Genomic DNA, 19,596 nt, shown 5'->3' on the forward strand with positions numbered 1-19,596 from the left:
TTCTGAAGGTCATGCTGATCATGTAAAGGGTTACAGTCCTCCTGGGTGGGAGAAAATAAGTGGAAGTAAAACTCTTCCTAAAGAGGATTTTGTTAATCTGCAACTGGCCTTGTCATTGCCCTCCAAGGCTCCTGGCCTTGCTTTGGGGCTTAAGCACAAGCTGAGCAAACTAACTGTCCTTAAACTTCAGCCTTGACTGTGTTGATCCATCTCTAATGAACTGGAACTCATGTCCCCCCCAGGGACAAGGTGGGGAATGTGGCAGCAGTAACTGAGTAGCATTCACTGGATTCTGAGATGGGGGTGGCTTTACAGAGCCCCACTCAGCCGTGTGGCAGTGTCCCCAACAGTGCCAGGCAGGGACTGTGTCCTCCCTCTCACCCGCCACCAGGTGTGAAATGCAAAGCTCTCTTGCTTTGAGAGAGGCCAAATAATTTAATGGCTGGATTTAGCTTTGCAAAGAATCAGCTTCCTAGTGGAAGAAGAAAATTCCTCTGGTGTCTGGAAAGCACAGCTTTTACTAGGGCAGGGGGAAGATTTAGCAATGCCATGGTTATTAAGGGCCCTGGGCCACAGCTGGTGTCGGGGTGCTGAAGCTGCAGACCCAAGTCTGGTGCAGGGAGGCACCTGACAGAGGTGAGGTGCAAAACTGAGAACAGGTTGGCAGCTGGAAGCAGCTGCTTCTGTGGGGTTACTGATCTTCATGTGCACAGTGCTGGTCAGCTCAGGTGCTGTTGTTCTCATGCTGATTGTCCCCTTCCCTGCCTGATCCAGGAAGGAACTGGGGCATTGGCTGTGGGAGTGGTGTGTGTGAGGTGAGGGGTACAAACCTGTTCTCACTGGGCTGCTGACCCTACACATGGTGTGTCTTGCATGTGCAAAACTTGACTGTGCAGGTGTCACCCACGTGTGTCCTCCCCGTGTGCTTGGCAGGAACTGCACTCCATAGGTTCAGCACCTTGTTTTATTACAAAGATAGGCTTTGCCAGGAGTCTGCCACTTCCACTACACAGCAGGTAAGGGCACTACACCCACAACACGTGCCAAAGTTTAAAAACATCTTACAAAGGGCTTGGAGGTTCAAGGCAACACTACAAACCCTCTGCTGAAGTTGTTCCTTTAAATGGTTGTAGTAACTACTTCTTTTTTTTTTTTTTTTCTTTTTTTTTTTTGGCTTTGGAAAAAATTAAATAATAAAACAATAGCCCCAATACATGGCCCAGACACAGCACCTGGAGGCAAACTCTTACTCACCTGTATCCTTTCCCTGTAACAAACAACATGGAGCTATAGCTCCATGGCCCTTTCCCTGCCTCCAGCCAAGCTCAACATTCTCTGCTACCTTGGTCCTTCTCACCCTGGCCTTTCTTGTGATGGGCCTGCCTACATCTCTGGCAGCTATTCACAGTTTCTAAAAGACAAAACATCAAGAAATTTTTGTGAAATCACTTTCAAAATAAAATGTAGCCCAGCTACATATTAGAGTTTCTATTCTGAAGCCACATCCTCAGCAAAGACATTGAGACCTCCACAGTGTAAGTACTTTTTCTGTAGTTCTCTTTAAAAAAACTCTGTTCTTCCCCTTTCCCTCCCCTCCCTCCCCACATTTTAACATACTGGATAAAGTCTACTGTTTGTTTTAAAATAGATATCTATGTACACATACACAACTCTGATGTTCTGGTTTCTGACAAATGTGGCACTACTGGAAACGATGGCATGGAGGCCACCTGTCCATGGCAGTGAATCACCCAGCGGTTTTGGTGGACAGAGTCATCCAAAGCCAGACTGCACCCTAGCCAGCTGGATGACTACCAAAGGCTTCCCTTACACTCTCCTGCAGTGAGGTAGTAACTGTGTTTCTTTCCTGTGTGGCGTTCCAGCCGTGGTGTCACGCCGTGGGCAGGAGCCTTGCCGTGCAGGAATGCTGGTTTGGACGCGTGGCGCTGCCTGCGACCAGCCTCGGCGGGGGCCCGAGCGGTCACCGCTCCCCAGGCTGCAGGAGGGAGAACTGGCCACCAAGCTGGGTTGCCAGGGTGGCACTGGGGTGTCTAGTCTTGGGCAAGCTCCATTTGTCTGCTGCTGGGACCCTCTCAGTGAGCCCAGCCTGAGCTGGGACTCTGCCTTAGTTTGCAGCTCTGGGTGCTGGAGATGCCCTGCTGGCCTGTGTCGCTGCTGGGCTGGCATGGTTGGCCAGTCCCCTGCCTTCAGGGCTGAAAGCAGGCTGGCCATGCAGCCAACCCCACTGTCCTGGCTGCTCTCAGGTACCAGCCCCAGGGCTGGGCCCAAAGCAAGCAGAACAAGCTGCTTTAGGCGACACCCTGCAGGAGTGGCCTGATGCTTGGTGATGGTCACAGGGAGAGGCAGAGACGATGCTCTCTGGTGTTTGCCCTGCGTGTGGCTTCGGGCCACTGTCAGAGGCTGCCAGCAGGCCCCACGGGCACGAGGGCTGAGGTGCTGCAGTGCCACGGACACATGGAGCCAGCATGGCGGGCAGGGTGAGGGGCAGGTCCTTCCCCGCCCGCTGCACCCCGCTGCAGGCTGGTGCAATGTCCACCTCCCTGCTGCGCTCCAGCCACGCACGAGACACGAGAGCCCAGGGAAGGCAGAACAGCCCTTCCCGTGCTAGCACAGACTGGGCTCCCTGCAGCTCCCAAACAGCTGTGTCCATGTGGGATAAAGTGCTTTCACCTTGCCTTAGCTGCTTGGGAGGCAACTGCTTTGTATCAACCTCGAGTTCCCTGTGTTGCCCAAGTCTCATATGGAGGAGTGGTTATGTTTACACATACAGTACAAAAATTAAAAGGCACAAATATACACAGAATGCAGCAGATAGTGAACAGCTGATAAGAGTCCCTGATGTTGGAAAAACAAGGATGTTGGAGGGATGGAGTGGGAGCTCAGGCTATGATGGTCTTTGCTGTCTGTAGTCGTTACTCCCTGAGGTGACCCTTCTGCTTTGTGTCTGTTGTTCCAGCCTCTGCAGCCCCGTCCCGAGGAACCATGCACCAGGGATGCATGGAGTGCTGACGGCTTGGGTGCTGACCAAGGGGAAAGTGGTGAACTGAGCTTGCCACAAGGGTCATGCCTCCATTTCTGGCTGGCAACAGCAAATAAATTATGGGTGCCACAGTGCAAACCAGAAGTTTTAGCTGCTCGGAAAGGCGTCTCGTGGCTTCCTGTGAAGTGAGGCAAACTTGTAGCCACAGCCAGGCCCACCCCCTCCACAAGGCTGGTCTGAGTATGACCAAGGTAAGCCTGCGGCTGAAGCTGTGCTGCAAGAAAGGTCACTTCTAGGGCTGCAGCCAGCCTAGGCTTCACTGCAGGACTCATAGATGTTGTCCTCCATGAGAGCAATCACTTGCTCAAATTTGTGCTGGAGCTGGGTGCGCTTTGTCGTGGGGTTTGCGTCCAGGGCGGCCACGATCTGTGGGAGACACAGGCAGGCAGGGTGCTGAGGCAGTGTGGGGTGCCCACCTGCCAGCCCAGCTCACCCCACCAGACCTATGGAGCCCAAATTCCAGCCAGAGCTCCAAAGGTGAGAGCCCACCCAGCCCCACAGCCCCTGTGCTCACACTGCTGGCACTCCTGCTCTCCTAGGGTCCCTGGTCAGGGCTCAGAGTCGAGTGGTATCTGACAAAAATGCACTGCTGTAATAGAGCTGAGGTCACAGCCCCAGCCCACAGGTTGTAGGGGGGCAGGAGCCAGCCAGGGCCACTGCCTCAATGGGGCAGGGACAGCGGGTGCAAGTTAATTTGGGGGTGAACCTTATCTGCACGTTTTCTCTCTGAAAGGGTCTATACATCTGGCAGCCCTCCTTCAGCCCAGCCGAATGCCATTAAGATCAGGTGGGAATAGCCAGCCTTCTCTTCCAAGAAGATGCCAGCCAAGGGACAGAGAGTAGGTGCATCTATTACATATGTACCGCAATTATGCACACCCCAGCAATCCTGTTCTGTGGGACTGGATACAGGTGTGTGCCTGCAGGGTTACTGCAGCAATGGTTCTCCCTTACCAGGCAGGCCAGAGCCCATGTGCTGTAAAACCCACTCACCTGGGAGCGGTATCTCTTGGCGTATTTGTATATCTCAGCCATGGCGACATTGGTGTTGAACTCATTTCGGTATTTCTTTATAAAGACAGAAAAGAGAGGGGAGAATATTAGCAGGATGGAGCATGTGAGTTCTTCCCAGTCAGCAGGCACTGACTACAGTAAAAGCAGGTTGTGCCTGACTTTATTTGGTACAGCTGGATTTTTAAGGAAGGTGCATTTGCTCACATCAGGATGGGTCTTGGTTTTTTCAAAGCCAGCTGTAAATATCCATGCTGGGCAGCACTGCATATCCCTCTGTGCCCAAAGCCATTTCACAGGAGGGGGCAGTGTACCAGCTGTGCTGCAGAATATCAATAGAAAAATCCTGCTTGATGCCCAAAGCTAAAACACCCTGGAGAGAAGGCTTGATTTTGAGGAAACTGTGGTGCATCGCTGGCAGGACTCTGATTTGGAATGTGGCTGCCAGCTCTTGAGGCTGGTACCAGGGCTGGCTGCCCAGGACTCAGGGCTGTCCCTGAGAGTTGCACCTGGGAGCCAGCTGGCTGGGTGGCTGCAGGACTGCAGAAATCCTTGTCCAGACTTCCTGGCTTTTTGGCACTGAATTTTGCTCTCAGCTCCCAGTGGTGCCAGAGCTAGTTAGGCTCAAGCAAACTCATGGGTGTTTACTGCAGCTCTGGCAGTAATTGAAGATGCTTGGAATTAGGTCAGATGAAGTTTCTGTGTGGAAGTTTCAGGCAAAATATCCTTTCTTGTGTGCTCCTTCCAGCATCTAAGCAGTAGTTGATTGCAGCCTATGTGCATTCCCTGCTCCAGGGAATGCAGGCTCCAGCAGGACACTGAGCCTGCAGACTCAGGCCTATCCTCTCCACCCACTTACCCGTGACTCCTCGGCGAGGTGGGCGTTCATCTCCTGCTCACTCAGAGGCGGCATGTCGTGGATTTGCTTGTAGTATCTCTGCACTATCTTCCGGTACTCGGGGATCTCCTTGGCATACAGCAACTTGTTGGTCGGGGAGTCCTAGAGTGAGGGTGAGACACCAAACTCAGGCACTGGATTGTTCCCAGCTGAAGATGTCATCCTGTTTTCAGAGCAAAGCACTGACACCAGATGGGGACCTCAGCTGCAGCTGGGTGCAGGGAACAGCTCTGCCTTTGGTCCCAGCTGTCACCGGGGAGGAGTGCGGTGCCGGACAGCACCGAGGCACGGAACAGCTTGTGGCAGAGGGGCTGAGACACACCAAGGATCTGTGGATGGGCATTGTGTGCCTGTGGAGACACACCACCATCCTGCTGCCCTTGCACGAGCTGAACATCCATCAGCTCAGTGCTGGAGAAGGGGGTGATGGATGTGTGTTTTAATTTGCAGCAAACACAGGCTAAAAGCATGCCCAGGGTCAGGCAGGGTGGCTTACTGCCAGGGGATACTCTGCAGGTGAGGTAGTACACCTGTACCAGATCAAACACTTGGGCTCTGTGGTGCTGTGTGTGGAAATTGGCAACAAGGGAAGGGCTTCTTCCCATAGCTGCTGGGGTTTCTTGAGCAGCCACATTGATTTAAGCTAAAGAACAAAGCTATCTTACAAGTTGAACTTTATCAGCTGAAATGTTGCTTTTGGATTTTTCATGTAGCTTTGATTTATTTTGCATTGGCTAATCCAGCCTGCCTGGCCTAAATTGAGTGCACGTAAAGTAATTAACAGCGAACACTGAATTCTCTTGATTAATGTCGGCTTGGAGACAGCAGCCTTAACCTCCCAGCCACACAACAGAGTTTTACCAGTGGAGGCACAACCCTGCTGCCCTCCTTGCAAACATGGCATGAATAATTTTAACCTCAAGGCAATCCTGCCCTCCTGATTTCATTACCCCAGGAATGAACTTGGCTGACTAGCCTTGTGTTGCATCCCCAGGGGGAACAGCCCCAGGCTTGGGGACACCAAAGGGAGTGAGATCACTGTGTCCCGTGTCCTGCGTGGCACTGCTCCCCAGTGCTCTGGCAGGTGGAGAGGGGAGGGGACCTGCTGTTGGCAGGGAGTGGTGGGTTCTGCCCACGGACAGCATACTTGGCTCTGTCAGGCAGGAACAGGGGAGCCCAGGGTGACTCCAATCTGCTGCTGCAATCTGTAGCTTGGCTAATGCTGCAGGGGAAACAGGAAACGGGCACCAGATCCCACAGCAGTTTATTTTCAAACCCAGTGACAAGGCATTGTGAGACTATGGCCAACTTACAGAGTCTGCTCATAGCATTATTTTCTTTCCTTGGAAATGCAAAGGAAAACCATGCTGCCTTTTCTAAGTTATTTTTTTAATTTGTGTCTGATTTGTCTCTATGATGAAGAGATGGGCATTGGTTTCTTAACTGCTTGTGCACTGTTGATGTATGGACTGAGTCTGCTCTCACATTTGCAGTATCGAGAGCAACGTGCTGAAACCAAGGGAAGAATCCAGTCTGGAAAATGCTCAGTGATACACTGCGTGTACATGCAAGCTGATTTTTATGCTGAGAATTTATTCTTCCCACATTACTCAACAATTCATTCACTTATACTATTGTATTCCAGAAAAGTGTTTCCATCTGCTGTTTGACTCCAGCTGACCCCTCTTCCCCTCATCTGCCACTTGACAAGGACAAATTGTAGGTGTTTCATAACACATGCAAAAAAAAAGACCAAAACCCAAACAAACAAAAAATCAAGCACTCATTAGATCTTCCTCCAGCATTAACCTCTCCCAACAAAGGCTTCCTGCAGCTCTGGGGCTGGGGGTGAGGTGCCCAGCCCCTCACTGCAGGGTGTCCCCAAGCCACACACTGTCACCACCAGCCTCTGGGGTGGGGGGGCAGTGGGGGAGATTTACATTTCTTAGCAAAACTTCCTTATGTCCATAAGTTTCAAATGTCAGCACTGTGCTCAGCCAAGGTGGTGGGAGAAAAGAGAATATGCACATGGGATGTCTTCCTGCCGGCCAGCCCTGCGGGACTGTGCGTGGGGCCGAGGGTGGGAGATGGGACCCGGCTCACGCAGCCTTGTGCTGCCTTGGAGCAGGCTCAGCTGCCCCACTGGTGTGCTGTGTGGAGCAGGCTCAGCTCCCCACTGTGGAGCCCGCCGGACTCCAACCCCACGCTGGGCATGGCCACTGTGGGCTGGATGTGCTGCACGGGAGGAGACCACCAGCTGTGGCAGTGTTTGCCAAGTCCCTTCCACACGCTGATGGATGTCACTGGGATGGCCCTGGACAGACTCACACCTCTAGGTGGGCCAGGCGTGGTCTGTGATCCCTGGACAGGCACAACCTGTGTTCTCAGAAGACTGGCTCACCTCTGGGGCTTCTCTCCTAGGTAGGAGGTAGTGCAGAAATTGCCAAGAGCAATGACTGCAGCTTCACCTGGAGCTACATCATTTTCCATCCTGTCACTAGGAGTTTACATTGTCCCTCAGCTACGTTATGGGATCATTATGCCAATAGTGTCTCCTAAACCAGCCCTGACTAGAGAAGCAGGGCTCCGCTGTGGGTCTGCCCATGCCCCATATTGGTCCCCTGAGCAGAACTGGCCCCACTTGTGCTCGGTGTTCCATGTTATGCCCCTGCCTAAGACAACAGCAGAAAACATTCATCTGCTTCAGCACCAGCTCAGCTGGGTCAGGAAGTGTTTCAGGCTCGGTGCTGAGTGAGCAGTGCTCTGCCGTGGCTGCAGGACAGCTCATGGAGCTGATGGGTAACCCTGAGCACGCAGCCCAGTGCTTGGTCTCCCCCACCCTCAGAGCCCAGGCTGGGGGCCCTGCCTCGTGTCCATCCTGCCTGTGACTGGGTGTCCCTCCTCCCTGGCTGTTTGTGACACAGGACGTGAAAATGTAAACCTCAAGCCTGAACAAAAGGGTGGGGAAAGGAGGGGAAAACGCATCCCTGGAGACAAGCAAAACTCGGCTCCATGAGCCGAAGCAACAATTCCAGCTGGCCGTGGGAGGGAGGGAGGCTGGGCTGGTGACCTCTGCCAGGCCCTGCCCACCAGCCTGCTCCACCTCTGTGACTGCCTGAGCAGGAGCCCTCGCTGCATGTACCTTGCCCAGCTGCAGGTCGGAGAGCGAGCAGGCGTCGATGAAGGCCTGGGCGATCACAGACAGACAGGCGTCGATGTGGTCTGTCTTGTCAATGTCGAAGACGAACTGGGGGTTCTTCAGGATGTTGACCCAAAACCTCAGTGGCAGGCTGCAAAGGGAAGGATCCAGGGACACACACCAGATGAATTTTTGTGTACCAGAGGAAGAGGAGCAGAAATGCAGGAAAGATGATGATAGAAAGGGATTACTAGAGAGGAAAGCTGAGGAGATGGATTCTGCTATTTAATCACACCTGGTACAGACCCCTGCCTTGATAGAGGGGCAGGGACACACCTTCACCCTCAAGACATTTTTTCAGGCTGGAGGATATGACACACACAGCCTTCTCTAGGCACACACATGCCCCTGCTCCTTCAGCTGCTCCCAGCTGCTGCAGCCCCAGAGAGGCACCAGCAGCTTTGCCCGTGTGGGTCTGTTGAGTCAGGCTTCTGCACTTGCTGCTGTTTGGAGCAATGGTGTCACCTCCTTTTCCCTCTTTCCTGACATTAACCCATCATCTGGTTCTGACAGTGAGCACCACAAAATGCATTTCATCTGTCTTTTTTTCTGTTCTCTCATCATTTTCTCCTTTAGTTATTTCACTGCTGATTTGGCCACAACACAGTTTCAGTCTATTGCTCACCCTTCCTACCCTCCACAGCAGCTGAGAGATGAAAACCACTGTGTGTCTTGGCTCTACAGGCCAGTGAAGCTAGTAGAGGGTGGGCAAATCTGTTGCCCAATGGTTGTATCTGCATGCCTCCTTTCCCAGTAAAATTTGGTTTTAGTTTTCACACATTGGGCTGGAAACAGTTCCCGTCTCCACAGTCTCCAAACTGCTGAGCCTCTCCTTGATACTCTCTCCAAGCTCCCATCTCTCTCCATTTAAATCCTCTGGTTTGTTCCCTGCACTATTTCCCCTTCAGGCCACCCCATTCCTGCTGCTCATGTCCCTCAGCACCACATCTGGTCCCACTGCTGCGGTGCTCACCAGCAGGCCACTGTCACAGCACAGCTCCTGGGGTCCCCGAGCACCCTGGAGACTCAGCCTGGTTACAGACGTGAGCAGGAAAGCGCCACTAAAGGGCTGAAAAGGCAGAAAACCAAATGAAAATGATCCAAATCTGTGGGTTTTAAAATTTCCATGACGTTTTTAAGACCTGACACGGTCTTGGACTCTCAGATCTCCTGTGCTTGAAGCTGACACCATTGCTGTCTCCCATCATCCTATTTCTCCTTTCATTATTTGTATGTGCCAGTTCTTTCGGCCCTTTGTCTGCTCATCCTCCTTTTTCAGCTCATTGTTCCCCTGGGCTTCATATTTGTTCAAAGCTCTCCAATTCTGTGTTTGGCTTCATCTTTCACAGCCCTCTCTGCCACCCTCCCTGTTTTCCAAGTCCCTGTTCTACTTTTAGCAATCTAATGATTAGTCCAGGACACCAGGGTTTTGCAGCTGCTGCTCCCAAGAGATGGAAGGAAGAAAAGAAGGATTTCCTTTTCCAAACCTGTTGGTCTTCCAGATGTGCAGAGTGTCAGGGTCTGTGATCCCTCTCTTCTCTGCCTGTTCCTCTAGGAAGTCAAAGAAATACTTCACAGCCACAGGTGGTTTATCATCTCGGATACTGAGAATGGCTTTGAACAAGTCATCCAGGAACTTCTGGAGTGTCCCCTGCAGAATAAGGACACAGTGAACCCTGGGGAGAGCAGCAGCACCCAAGCCCAGGAGAACAGCAGAGGGGCTGTGACTGCTGCATACTAGGAGAAACCCTTTGCTGCCAGATGGGTAAGTCAGAAGAGAGAGGGGATGCCAAAGCAGGGAGGGAATAATTTGTTTGTGGATAGCAATATAATAAACTTGTATTTGGGGTTAATTTCTTTTGGCCTCGAGGTTTTCTTTCTTACTGCTGGGATCTCACATCTGTGCTTGTTCTGTACACCACAGACAGAGAAGACCAGAGACTGCTGGCCATCCCTGTGATCTTTGCTTCAGTGAGGCACCGTGCTGGGATTAAAGATAGGCCATATCTGACCTAAGATCACATGGACATTTCTCTTGCTCCCAGAGCTGAGAACTTCCATCTCCTGTCCCAGCAGCATCTCTTTATGCGGAGTTGGTTTCAGATCCCAGCTTTGCATCTCAAGCCCTGAGGCAGCCAGAATCCCTTTTGTCTGCACAGACCCCAGTCCATCGCAGAGAGATCATGTGGGGCATCACACAGCAGCAAGGATGAGCTGGGAAGCTGGAGGGACCCCAAGGAGCCTGACAGCCTCACTAAACATGACACAGCCATCCAGGAGAGGAGCCCCACTACCTCTGGGGAGCAACCAGCCCTGCAGTGCTCCTTCCCTGGAGCAGGCTTCTCCCTGCAGACCACACACAATCCCACCTGCCAAGAACTGGGCAGCTCAGCTCCTACCTTGGTGGAGAGTAGCCGTGTCAGGTAGATCTCTGGAAGAACCTTCTTCCTATGGCTCTGTCTGTGGGACTTCTTATGTTCCACTGATTCATCAGTTGGGAGAACCTGGTCCCAGATAAAGCAGATAAACAAGGTTAGAGCACTATTCCCTGAAAGTGTCACTAAATTTTACTTTCAGCAAAGAATTTCAACCGCATATAAAATTCAATTAAAAAGCAGTTACTGCTTTATAAACACACCCTTATATGGCTTTAAAAAAGTGATCCATAACACTCAGTTTTTATGATGTTTGTTTCTCCTGTGCTCTTTATTGCCTCTCTCATCCTAGATGAAGGAAATGAACCCATTCATCTTCCTTTGCACGCTGGCCTGCTTGCCCCCCAGGTTGGGCTGCACCTCGGGCTCCCAGCAGCAGTGCACATGGCTTCTGCAGAAACCAGCTTTGCTTGGATTTGGATTTGAAAAAGCACAGTATATAGGAATGCTGGCTTTTTCAAAACGAAAATGAATATTCCACTGGTTAGGTCAGTGAATTACTCTCTATAATGACAAAGCAAGCAACTGACATCCATCTTGGCATTGTTTCACATGTGAACAGTTGGTTTCCCATCCCTTCTCCCTCCTTGCTCTGCATGTGTGTGTGTGTGCATTTGTGCTTCTACTTGAGCATGGAAATGCTTGCAGAGAAAAAAAAGCCCCAAACCAGGCTATAAAAGATTGTTATTGTCCATAACACCTTTTTTCATAACAGCTTTTAGCAGCACTTAGCACTTGGCACTTCCAGCGCGGTGCAGCAGCAGGAACCCACGGAGCTGCTCAGCCCGGGAAGCAGGCAGGATGCCAGGAGCTCCCAGCAGGTGACAGCCGAGGTGTCACAGACACCACCACTGACTCTGTGCCTGCCGTGCCACGCTCTGACCTCGCCCCTGAGCTCTCTGTGGCTGCAGCAGCTCCATCAGACACAGCAATTTCTCTGCCATCCTGGTAATTCTTTATCATGTCCCTCAGTTTATCTACATATAAAGCTTATCTACAGATCACCTTTCTGTGCCTCTTTGAACCCTGCTGAAGAGAACTAATGAGCCCTGATGCAGCTTGTTCATCACATCTGGCACTACAGCCCACAGACATAATTTAATATCAGCAGCCCCCACATGCAGCCAACACCCCTGCAGCCAGGAGAGGGATACTTACCAAGTGGAAGTACTTTTCAGTGTCCAAATCCTTCACTGTGAAGAAAAGAGACACGGTGGCTCAGTCAGGGGGGCCCAAACTGAAATCCATCTCAACCGGTGACCTCCATGTCAAGAGGCATCTGAACCCCAAGAATACCAACACCAACCTGGCATTCTCAACCACAAGTGATCTCAGCATTTCTCCTTGTTTTGGGGTTGTTTATTGCATTATCGGGCTCATGGCAAGTAGCCTAGGAGGTACTTTAGGGCGGACCTGAGGTCTCCCAAGGGATGTTTTAAGACAGACTCAAGAGGGCACGAGAGCAGGGTGAGCGCAGGGGCACTCCTGCACCGTGAGGCCCTGCTGTGCCCTGCTGTGCCCCACACTCCCAGGTTTATTCCGAGCCTCAGCATCAGGGCAGCTCAGTCCCAGGCAGCTCCTTGCCACAGCAGACAAAGGACTCCTGGAGAGCCAGGCTCTCTGGAGCGGCCTGGAAACAGGGTTTGAAATTCCTTGTTTAATGTGGAGTTTTGTTTCACTTGGTTTGTTTTCACTCTGCACAGCCTGAAACCTAGAAATGCACTGGCAAGGGACTGAATATACGTAACAGGGAGGAAGAGGACTTTTTCAACCAATTGATTTCAGATTCTTCCTTTTTCTCACTCTGTCAGCACAGATTGGATGCCAGCTCCCAGTGAGGGTGAGATGGAAGGTGCAAACACCTTGAGGGCTGGGAGAGCACCCACACCCCATGAGGCAGAGGGAGGAGATTGGATAGCACATATTTAGAGCCACCGCATCCACAGAACCCAGGAACTGGGGCTGGCAGTGTCTTCCAGCATCCCCAGCCAGAGACAACCCTCTGACAATGCAAGCATTCCTGCCCAGTCATCATCAGCAGGGACGAGGAGTGAGATGTTACCTCTGCTCAACGTGGTGTCCTTCTTGTCTGTCAAGCTCATGGCCAGGGATGCCCCTTCAGGGATCTGTGGAGGAAGGGAAGAGCATGCATTGATTATAGGGGCCTTATCAGTGCCTCCCTGGTCCTGTGGACATCCCAGGAGCTGGGGGATACTGGTGCAGTCATAGTTCTGCCACAAACATCCCCTGAACATGCCCTGCCCCTGCCCCGCATTGTGTGGAAAGGGAATTTTCAATACAATTACAAGATAGTGAGGTTCTCAAAACTGATGGGAACTGGGCAAATACATGTATCTAAGGTACACTTTTGGATGTGGACAGCAGGTAATTTGAAAAGGAAGGAGAGTTTGGCTGTGCAGGTGCTGGTTTGCCATTCCCCAATGCTCGGGGGCACTGTGCCAGCAGCACGGCTGCTGCCCTGATAACCATGCCAATGAGCACTCAGCTCCACTTCTGTTTTCCAGGCACAGCTACACACCAGGGAGGATTACGCTTCCAGGCATACCAAGGAATATGAAAATCGTTAAGTATTTCTGGTTTCATTTAATTTTAAAAGAAAAAGAGTCAAGAAAACAATCTGATTCACCATGTTTCCTCCTATTTTCGGCCTCACTTCCTCGATGGTGTCCCCAGTCCCTGTTCTCAGGGCAGGCACTGACAGTTGTAGCTGCAATTTCAGCAGGAGTGTGGATCAAGATAGTGATACTAATCAGCCAGGCTGGTGGCCCTTGGGAATAAGAGCTTTTTCCCCCCTCTTTCTGTTGTCAGTAATAACTTGTTTTGCATGAAGAGTGTTAATTAGTTTCTGTGTGTTGCAATATTAACGAGATTCTCGCCAGGGCAGATGTCTATTCCCTGGAAGCTCTCATGGAGCTATGGCAACCTATCTGCTTGTTCCTGATGATCCCGTTTTGGAGGGGAACCGCAGCTCGCCCTGGAGGCCAGGCAGGCTCCGAGGAGCTGGGGCTCCCCTGAGGTGTTGCAGCTTTACCTTGTAATGTGCTAATGTGTTGAGTTTCTTCCTGCCGTCCTCCACCACCGAGGTGTCATCGAGGTCCCGCAGGATGTAGCTGTCAGTGCTGGTGGCAAACCACTCTGAACACAGAGAGGGGAGAAGTGAGACCCCAGCCCGAAGGAGGAAGAGGCCAGGGGGTCTGGGACTGAATGGCTGCCCTGATGTCTGCCCTCCTGTCCGTGCTGCTTCACCCACTGCTCTGACTGGCACCAACAGCCGCTCCACAATTTCAGGTGCTTCACCTATTTTACAGACTGGCTGCTCCCATGCCCCTGGTCCTTACCGAGGTCAACGTCTTCCACCCTTGGCCACTGGGAGTAGGGGACGTTCTTGCAGAAGGCCTCCAGAATTTTCTCTTTCACTTGACTCAGTGTGTCTGTGTCCATGGCTCTGACACTCAGGGAGTCCATCCCACAGCCTTGGAAGGAGACGTTGAGGTTCTGCAGGGAGAGGCTGTGTTAGGAACAGCCTGCCCGGTTCTGCTGGCTCCCAGGAATGCTTGGGAGCTGTGGTGTCTGCACAGCTCTGGCTGGTGCACCCTGGGCCCTGTGCTGATGGAAATCAGGCTGAACTAATGTGGGCATCAATGCTTTACAGCATGAGACGCACTGGTTTACAGCCCCAGGGCTGAGGGCTCTGTTGACCAAACTGGGAGAACACAGGGAGCAACACAACAGCCCCCTCTCATGTAGTCTTGGAAATGGGGTTTGACCACCACAAGGCAGGAGGAAGGGTCAGCCCCCATTACCAGCCATGTTCACAGTTGCTTGGCTCCAGCTGGTGACTAATGGGACCACCAAAGCTCATTGCTCAGCCTCTGCTTGATGCAACAGGCCAAGCTCCACTGCTTAAACCAGCTCTAAGCCTGCTACAGGACAGGTCTGCTGCAGTGCCCAGAGCCCTTGAGAGCTCCTAGACAGTGGGACAGGCAGCTGTGAGAGCCTACAGGCTGCCACAGACCAGGGAAGAACAGCTACTGCCTCAGTTGCAGCCCAAAGCTGCAGGGCAAGGAGAGCAGCTCTATAAGAAACCCTCTCCTCTTTTTGTCTGGGTGCTTCCTCCTCTCACCAACTTTGCAGTTCTAAATGCTGTGAGCATGGCATGTCCCTCTCACCCCAGCTCAGGAGAAGTCCAGGCACGTGGCTACTCACCCTTGGCTTTGCCTCTATGTTCTCCCTCAGCAGCCACTCCTCATTGAGGGTGTACCTGGCCTTCCCTGTAATGGCATCGATGGAACCCTTGTTAATCTGCTGTTTGATGGCACAGATCAGCAGGAAGAAGGGCTCTCCAACTGTCTCCTGGGGAAAGGAAAGGAGATCAAGTCAGCAAACAGGACCTGGTGGTGACAGGTCCACCAGCAGCGCGGCAGGGACAGGCTCTGTGAGGCCAGTGAAGGTACCTCTGCACACCAGGCAGCAGGACTAGCACACCCCAGGTGCTGCAAACACCTGTGGGGCCACTGCCTCCCAGCCCCCACTTGCCTCTGAGGCTGCTCAGAAGTTTTCAGACTTGTGGCAACATGACAGCGCAGATGGGGAAGAGGACACAACAGCCAACAACAGCCGCAGGCCGTTTTTGGGGATGCTGTAGCTGTCAGCATCAACATACCCCATCCAAGCTCTGCAAGCAAGCACTGGAGCTGTGGAATGCCACCGATGGGCTGTGCCAGCCTGTGCTGTCTTGGGACAGAGCTGGGGTGCTGCTCAGAAGGCAGGGGCATATGCAGGGATGTGCACACATGACACTCAGCAAAATGCAAATGTGCATTAATTTACATGTGAATTACACAGGAACAGAATCTAGCATACTGTGCTACAGAGATGCTTCCTGCAATCTGACAGGGAGCAGACTGTACAACATGCTGCACTCAGCAGGACAAGATAGGGCTGATGTGCACAAAAATCCAAGAACAGAGATATTTGGGTACCCAGCTTTCTCATGAACGTGTTGGGTGAACCCCTCATTGCACTGAACTCCATGGGAGTGAGCCCACAGCCTGGGCCTGTGGCCCTGGGAACCCACGTTCATACTTCTCATACCACAGCAGAGCCTTCATCACAGCAAAACACAGGATCAGGGTCAACAAGCTGTTCCCATGTGACAGCAAGTAAACACACCATTTAACTCCTTACATTCATCAAACCTAAGTTCATGGGAGAGAGGTGAACTGTGGCACTCCTGTAGCAGGAACGGAAAATATAACAGGGAGCATCTATTTCTGATGTGATTCAGCTACGCAGTTTAATGCCAAATTTCTGAGCCACTTCTGCCTGCTGCACTGATGTGCAAGGGAAATATAAGCTATTTTCTTAAAGAACTTTTCAGTGTTAGAGTACATCCCATTCTCCCTAATGTTCACGTTCAATTTCCTTCCAATGAGGCAAGTGCAAATTCTGCAAATTATGTATTCTGAGCCTCCCCCCTGCACACACAGGCCTGCCATCTGAGAGCCTGCTCAAGACAACACATACCCCACAGTTTGGATATTTCTCAGCTAGGAACTGCTAAATCCTGTTCAATCTGCTTCTTAATTAAAACTTGGTGATTCTTTTATTCTAATTGCCCTATAAAATTGCTAATTGCTAAAGCAATTAGTTCGATGTCAATTTGGATGCGCTGCATTTGGCGCGGTTGATGATAGGGTGATACAGCAGGGCTGTCAGTGGGCACACGCCGTCTGTGCCAGCAGGGCACTCACTTCCTTGTCAAGGGTAACTTCATGAATACTGGGAAGCTCCCTGGGTCTGCTGCAGGGGTCTAATGATTCCTGCAATGCTCCTGTGAGCAGGCAGCACAAAATGGGCTCAGAGCAGGGCTGTGTGTGCCGGAATGCAGGAAGACATGGCTTTCAGAATGTAGAAGAAAGTGTGGAGTCAGGAAGTGGAGAAGCTGTGGATTGCAAAGAGTGAAGAATGTGCAGAAGACACAAAGAGTTAATTTTGGAGAGAAAGGCAGAAGCAAGATATAGCAAGGGGACAACACTGACATGAATACCTCCTCGGGCTGCAGTACCACTGCCCTCATACTGCAAATTGCAAGAAACCACTGGCTGGCCCTGCACACGGGGTCATCAGCCTCTGACACTGGCCATGCTACCAACAGGAACCCTGTTTGTGTCACATGTGAGCAGGGGAAATCCTGAGGCTAAATTCAGAGCTGGGCTCTGGAGCCTTCCCATCCCTGCCATAGGCAGCTCCAGCCACAGGGAGACTGCAGTGTCTCCAAAAACATTAAAAAAGGGTGAGTCCTACTGATATGGGAGCTCTTATGGGCTGCACAGGTCAGGGCTGACCCTGCGGCACCTTGCTGCTCCCACGAGGCTGCCCTGGCAGCGCTGGAGCACGTTGGGGGTCCCTGCAGCCACTGCAGCGTGCAGGGGCAGGACGTGGCCCAGGCCAGCCCCAGGGGACACAGCGACAGCGCTCCACTGGCGAGATGCTATTTCTGTTTGGCTTTTTGGCTTTCAGGTTCAGAACTGTGGGATGTTATGGAAATCTGCTAAAGTGCTAATCAGACAGTGAATTTTAAAGCGGGGAAAGAAGGGCTGGCAGGCAGGGACTAGAGATAAAATGGCAAACTTGTGAAACCTCCAGCATTGTTCAGAAAACTCATCTGGAATGGAATCAAAACTGTCTTTGGACTTGGCTAGTTAGGAGAAAGGAAGTTTAACCAGAAGAGATCAGTGCTGATTCAGGACAAAAAAATACTTAAAAAAACACAGTCTGGGGCCTTTTTTTCCTCCTATTGTGAATGTATTTTAATGAGACTTCATTTTCGTTTTTGACTGAACTGTTATGGGCCCTTAAAGCCACCCAGGGCACTGAAATAACTGCAGTAATGGAAAGCACAGTTCAGGCTGGCAGGACTTGAACTGTTCCACGCACACGGAGCGTGGGAGGGCTTCGTTTTTATATGCTTGGGAAAACAAAAAGGTTTAGAGCACAGACTAGATTCACATGCTGCTGCCCTATTAACACAACTCTGACAAGTTATTATAGATGTCCCCCCAGGAACACACTACAGCCATTTCCAAAATGTTTTGGTGAGCCTAGGGTGGGAACAGCACAGAAAACAGCTGCTTATCCCAAGCGCCTGCTAATTTTGGGACAATTATCTGTATTCTGTGAAGAACCAAACCTCCATCCCACATGCAAAATTGGGTAAGCTTAGACCCAGACATAAAAGCTGAATTCCAGAACCCTACTCTTCCTTTAACTCCCCAACCCTGCTAGGAGCCAGGCACAATGGTACCACGGTAGCTCATGGAGAAGGCTTTCTTTTAAAGCTTTTTCCACCAAAACTGTAGCACAAAGTAGAGATGTGGACCATTTCATCTACGATTCTCACCCAGTTCTGCAGAAACAGAGCTCTGCATTGATTGTGCAAGCGCTGCAAGTTACCTCTGAGCCCCCGTGCCTCGCAGCAAGCCCCTGCCAGCTCATCCCAACCTCCCACACACTGACCCAGCCCCTGCCCGTGGACTCCGTCGCCTTCAGGTGCCCTCCACATGTGCAGGCCACGAATGCCTGTGGCCAGCAGCTCTTTCCCAGCTGAAGACAGCTCCTTCAAATCATTTTCCCCCAAAACACAAATGGACGGGCTGTTAGGCAGAGCATTAATGCGAAACAAATGTTTTGAGCATGTAGCGTTGACTTACAAGGGAAAATACAAGCACTTGGAATTTTTCCACTGCACAACGGCGGGGACTTTCACAGCAGCTGTTTCAAATAGACATTGTGATTAATGGGGATAATTCAGGAATGAAAACCAGGCCCATCATCACATGTCTGACAGAGCAGAGCTACAGGCAGGCAGGCAAGCCTTCTTTTTAACAAAGATATGCCTCTCCGAAGGCAGCAGAGTTTGATCCTTAGGAACACAAGGCACATGGGAGGCCTTTGGCTATCACTGCCATTTAAATCACAGCCCTGAGCTGACACCAGCCATGTGGAAGGAGGTGCTGTCTGTTCCACCACAGTAGCTCCATCCTCATTTGTGTGGTGGGGAAGATGCCAGCTCTGCTGATCTGGATCAAACTCCTGTCCCTTTGCACAGCTGGGCTTGTGTCACCTGGGACAAATTTTCTCTCCAGACATTCCTGTCTGATCAATTATTTTCCCTTTTTGTATTTCAGGAACAGCTCAGTGTCACCTCTGATCTCACCCTTACTGTGGAGCATGTGAGATATCAGAGTCTCCTGGAAATCAACTTCACTGTGCATTTGCTTTCAGAGACGGGAAAGAGGCTGCAGCAATGCTCTGCACTGCCATGGCTTCAGGCTGGACACGGGAGGCCTGGAGGGGATGGAAAACCCAGTGCATAGCCTTAGCCCCTGCCAGGAACCTGTTGCAGGTGGCTGGAAATGCACATTCAGCCAGCAGCCCAACATTTCTGCAAAGAACCCAGTCACCTCACAGGACCTCACAGTCCTGCTCCACCATACCCTGTTCTCATCCTCCCTCTGTGGGCCAGGGGGAAGCCAGTTCACAGCTCTCAGCTCTCAGCTCTCAGCAGCACTGCCCAGCCCTGGGGATGGCCACAGCCCCCAGCCCCAGACCAGCCTGCAGGAATGGGCAGTGGTGATGTGTGTGGAGCTCCTCACCATTAGTGAGCCGTGTAATGTGCTCAAGCCTTCAGGCCCACGTGATAAGGCTCCACTTTCCTCTTTTTCTTTTTTCCCTGAGAAAGCCTTCTTGCACAATGTCCATTTTTAGCACAAGCTGGAGCTGGATCAGATGTCTCACATGTGGTCTCCCCTCCCCAAAAGGGAATATCAGCATTTTTTTTTCTCCAGTGGTTAACTACAGGCACAAAATCTGAAGATTGAAAAACTTACTAATTTCCCCTTTTCTATCCTTACAGGCTGGATAGCTAGGCTACACTGGCACAGGCATCCTCATCCAGTTCTGTAACTCT

General features: G+C 51.5%; 1 protein-coding gene across 1 annotated transcript in view; it reads right to left on the reverse strand.

The window, feature by feature from the left end:
- Positions 1-948: 948 nt before the first annotated feature.
- Positions 949-19,596, reverse strand: part of PLXND1 (plexin D1) — a 69,087-nt gene continuing 50,439 nt past the window's right edge. The window contains exons 26-36 of the mRNA XM_077786200.1: positions 14,832-14,978; positions 13,964-14,120; positions 13,657-13,760; positions 12,667-12,730; positions 11,763-11,797; positions 10,569-10,673; positions 9,657-9,820; positions 8,113-8,260; positions 4,932-5,072; positions 4,055-4,129; positions 949-3,427 (exon numbers count right to left, since the gene is read on the reverse strand). Coding sequence (XP_077642326.1) covers positions 3,311-3,427; positions 4,055-4,129; positions 4,932-5,072; positions 8,113-8,260; positions 9,657-9,820; positions 10,569-10,673; positions 11,763-11,797; positions 12,667-12,730; positions 13,657-13,760; positions 13,964-14,120; positions 14,832-14,978 — 1,257 coding nt within the window. The 3' untranslated portion in view covers positions 949-3,310. The remainder of the gene's footprint in view (positions 3,428-4,054; positions 4,130-4,931; positions 5,073-8,112; positions 8,261-9,656; positions 9,821-10,568; positions 10,674-11,762; positions 11,798-12,666; positions 12,731-13,656; positions 13,761-13,963; positions 14,121-14,831; positions 14,979-19,596) is intronic.

The sequence above is a fragment of the Lonchura striata genome, chromosome 12, assembly GCF_046129695.1.
Source record: "Lonchura striata isolate bLonStr1 chromosome 12, bLonStr1.mat, whole genome shotgun sequence".
NCBI lineage: Eukaryota > Metazoa > Chordata > Aves > Passeriformes > Estrildidae > Lonchura > Lonchura striata.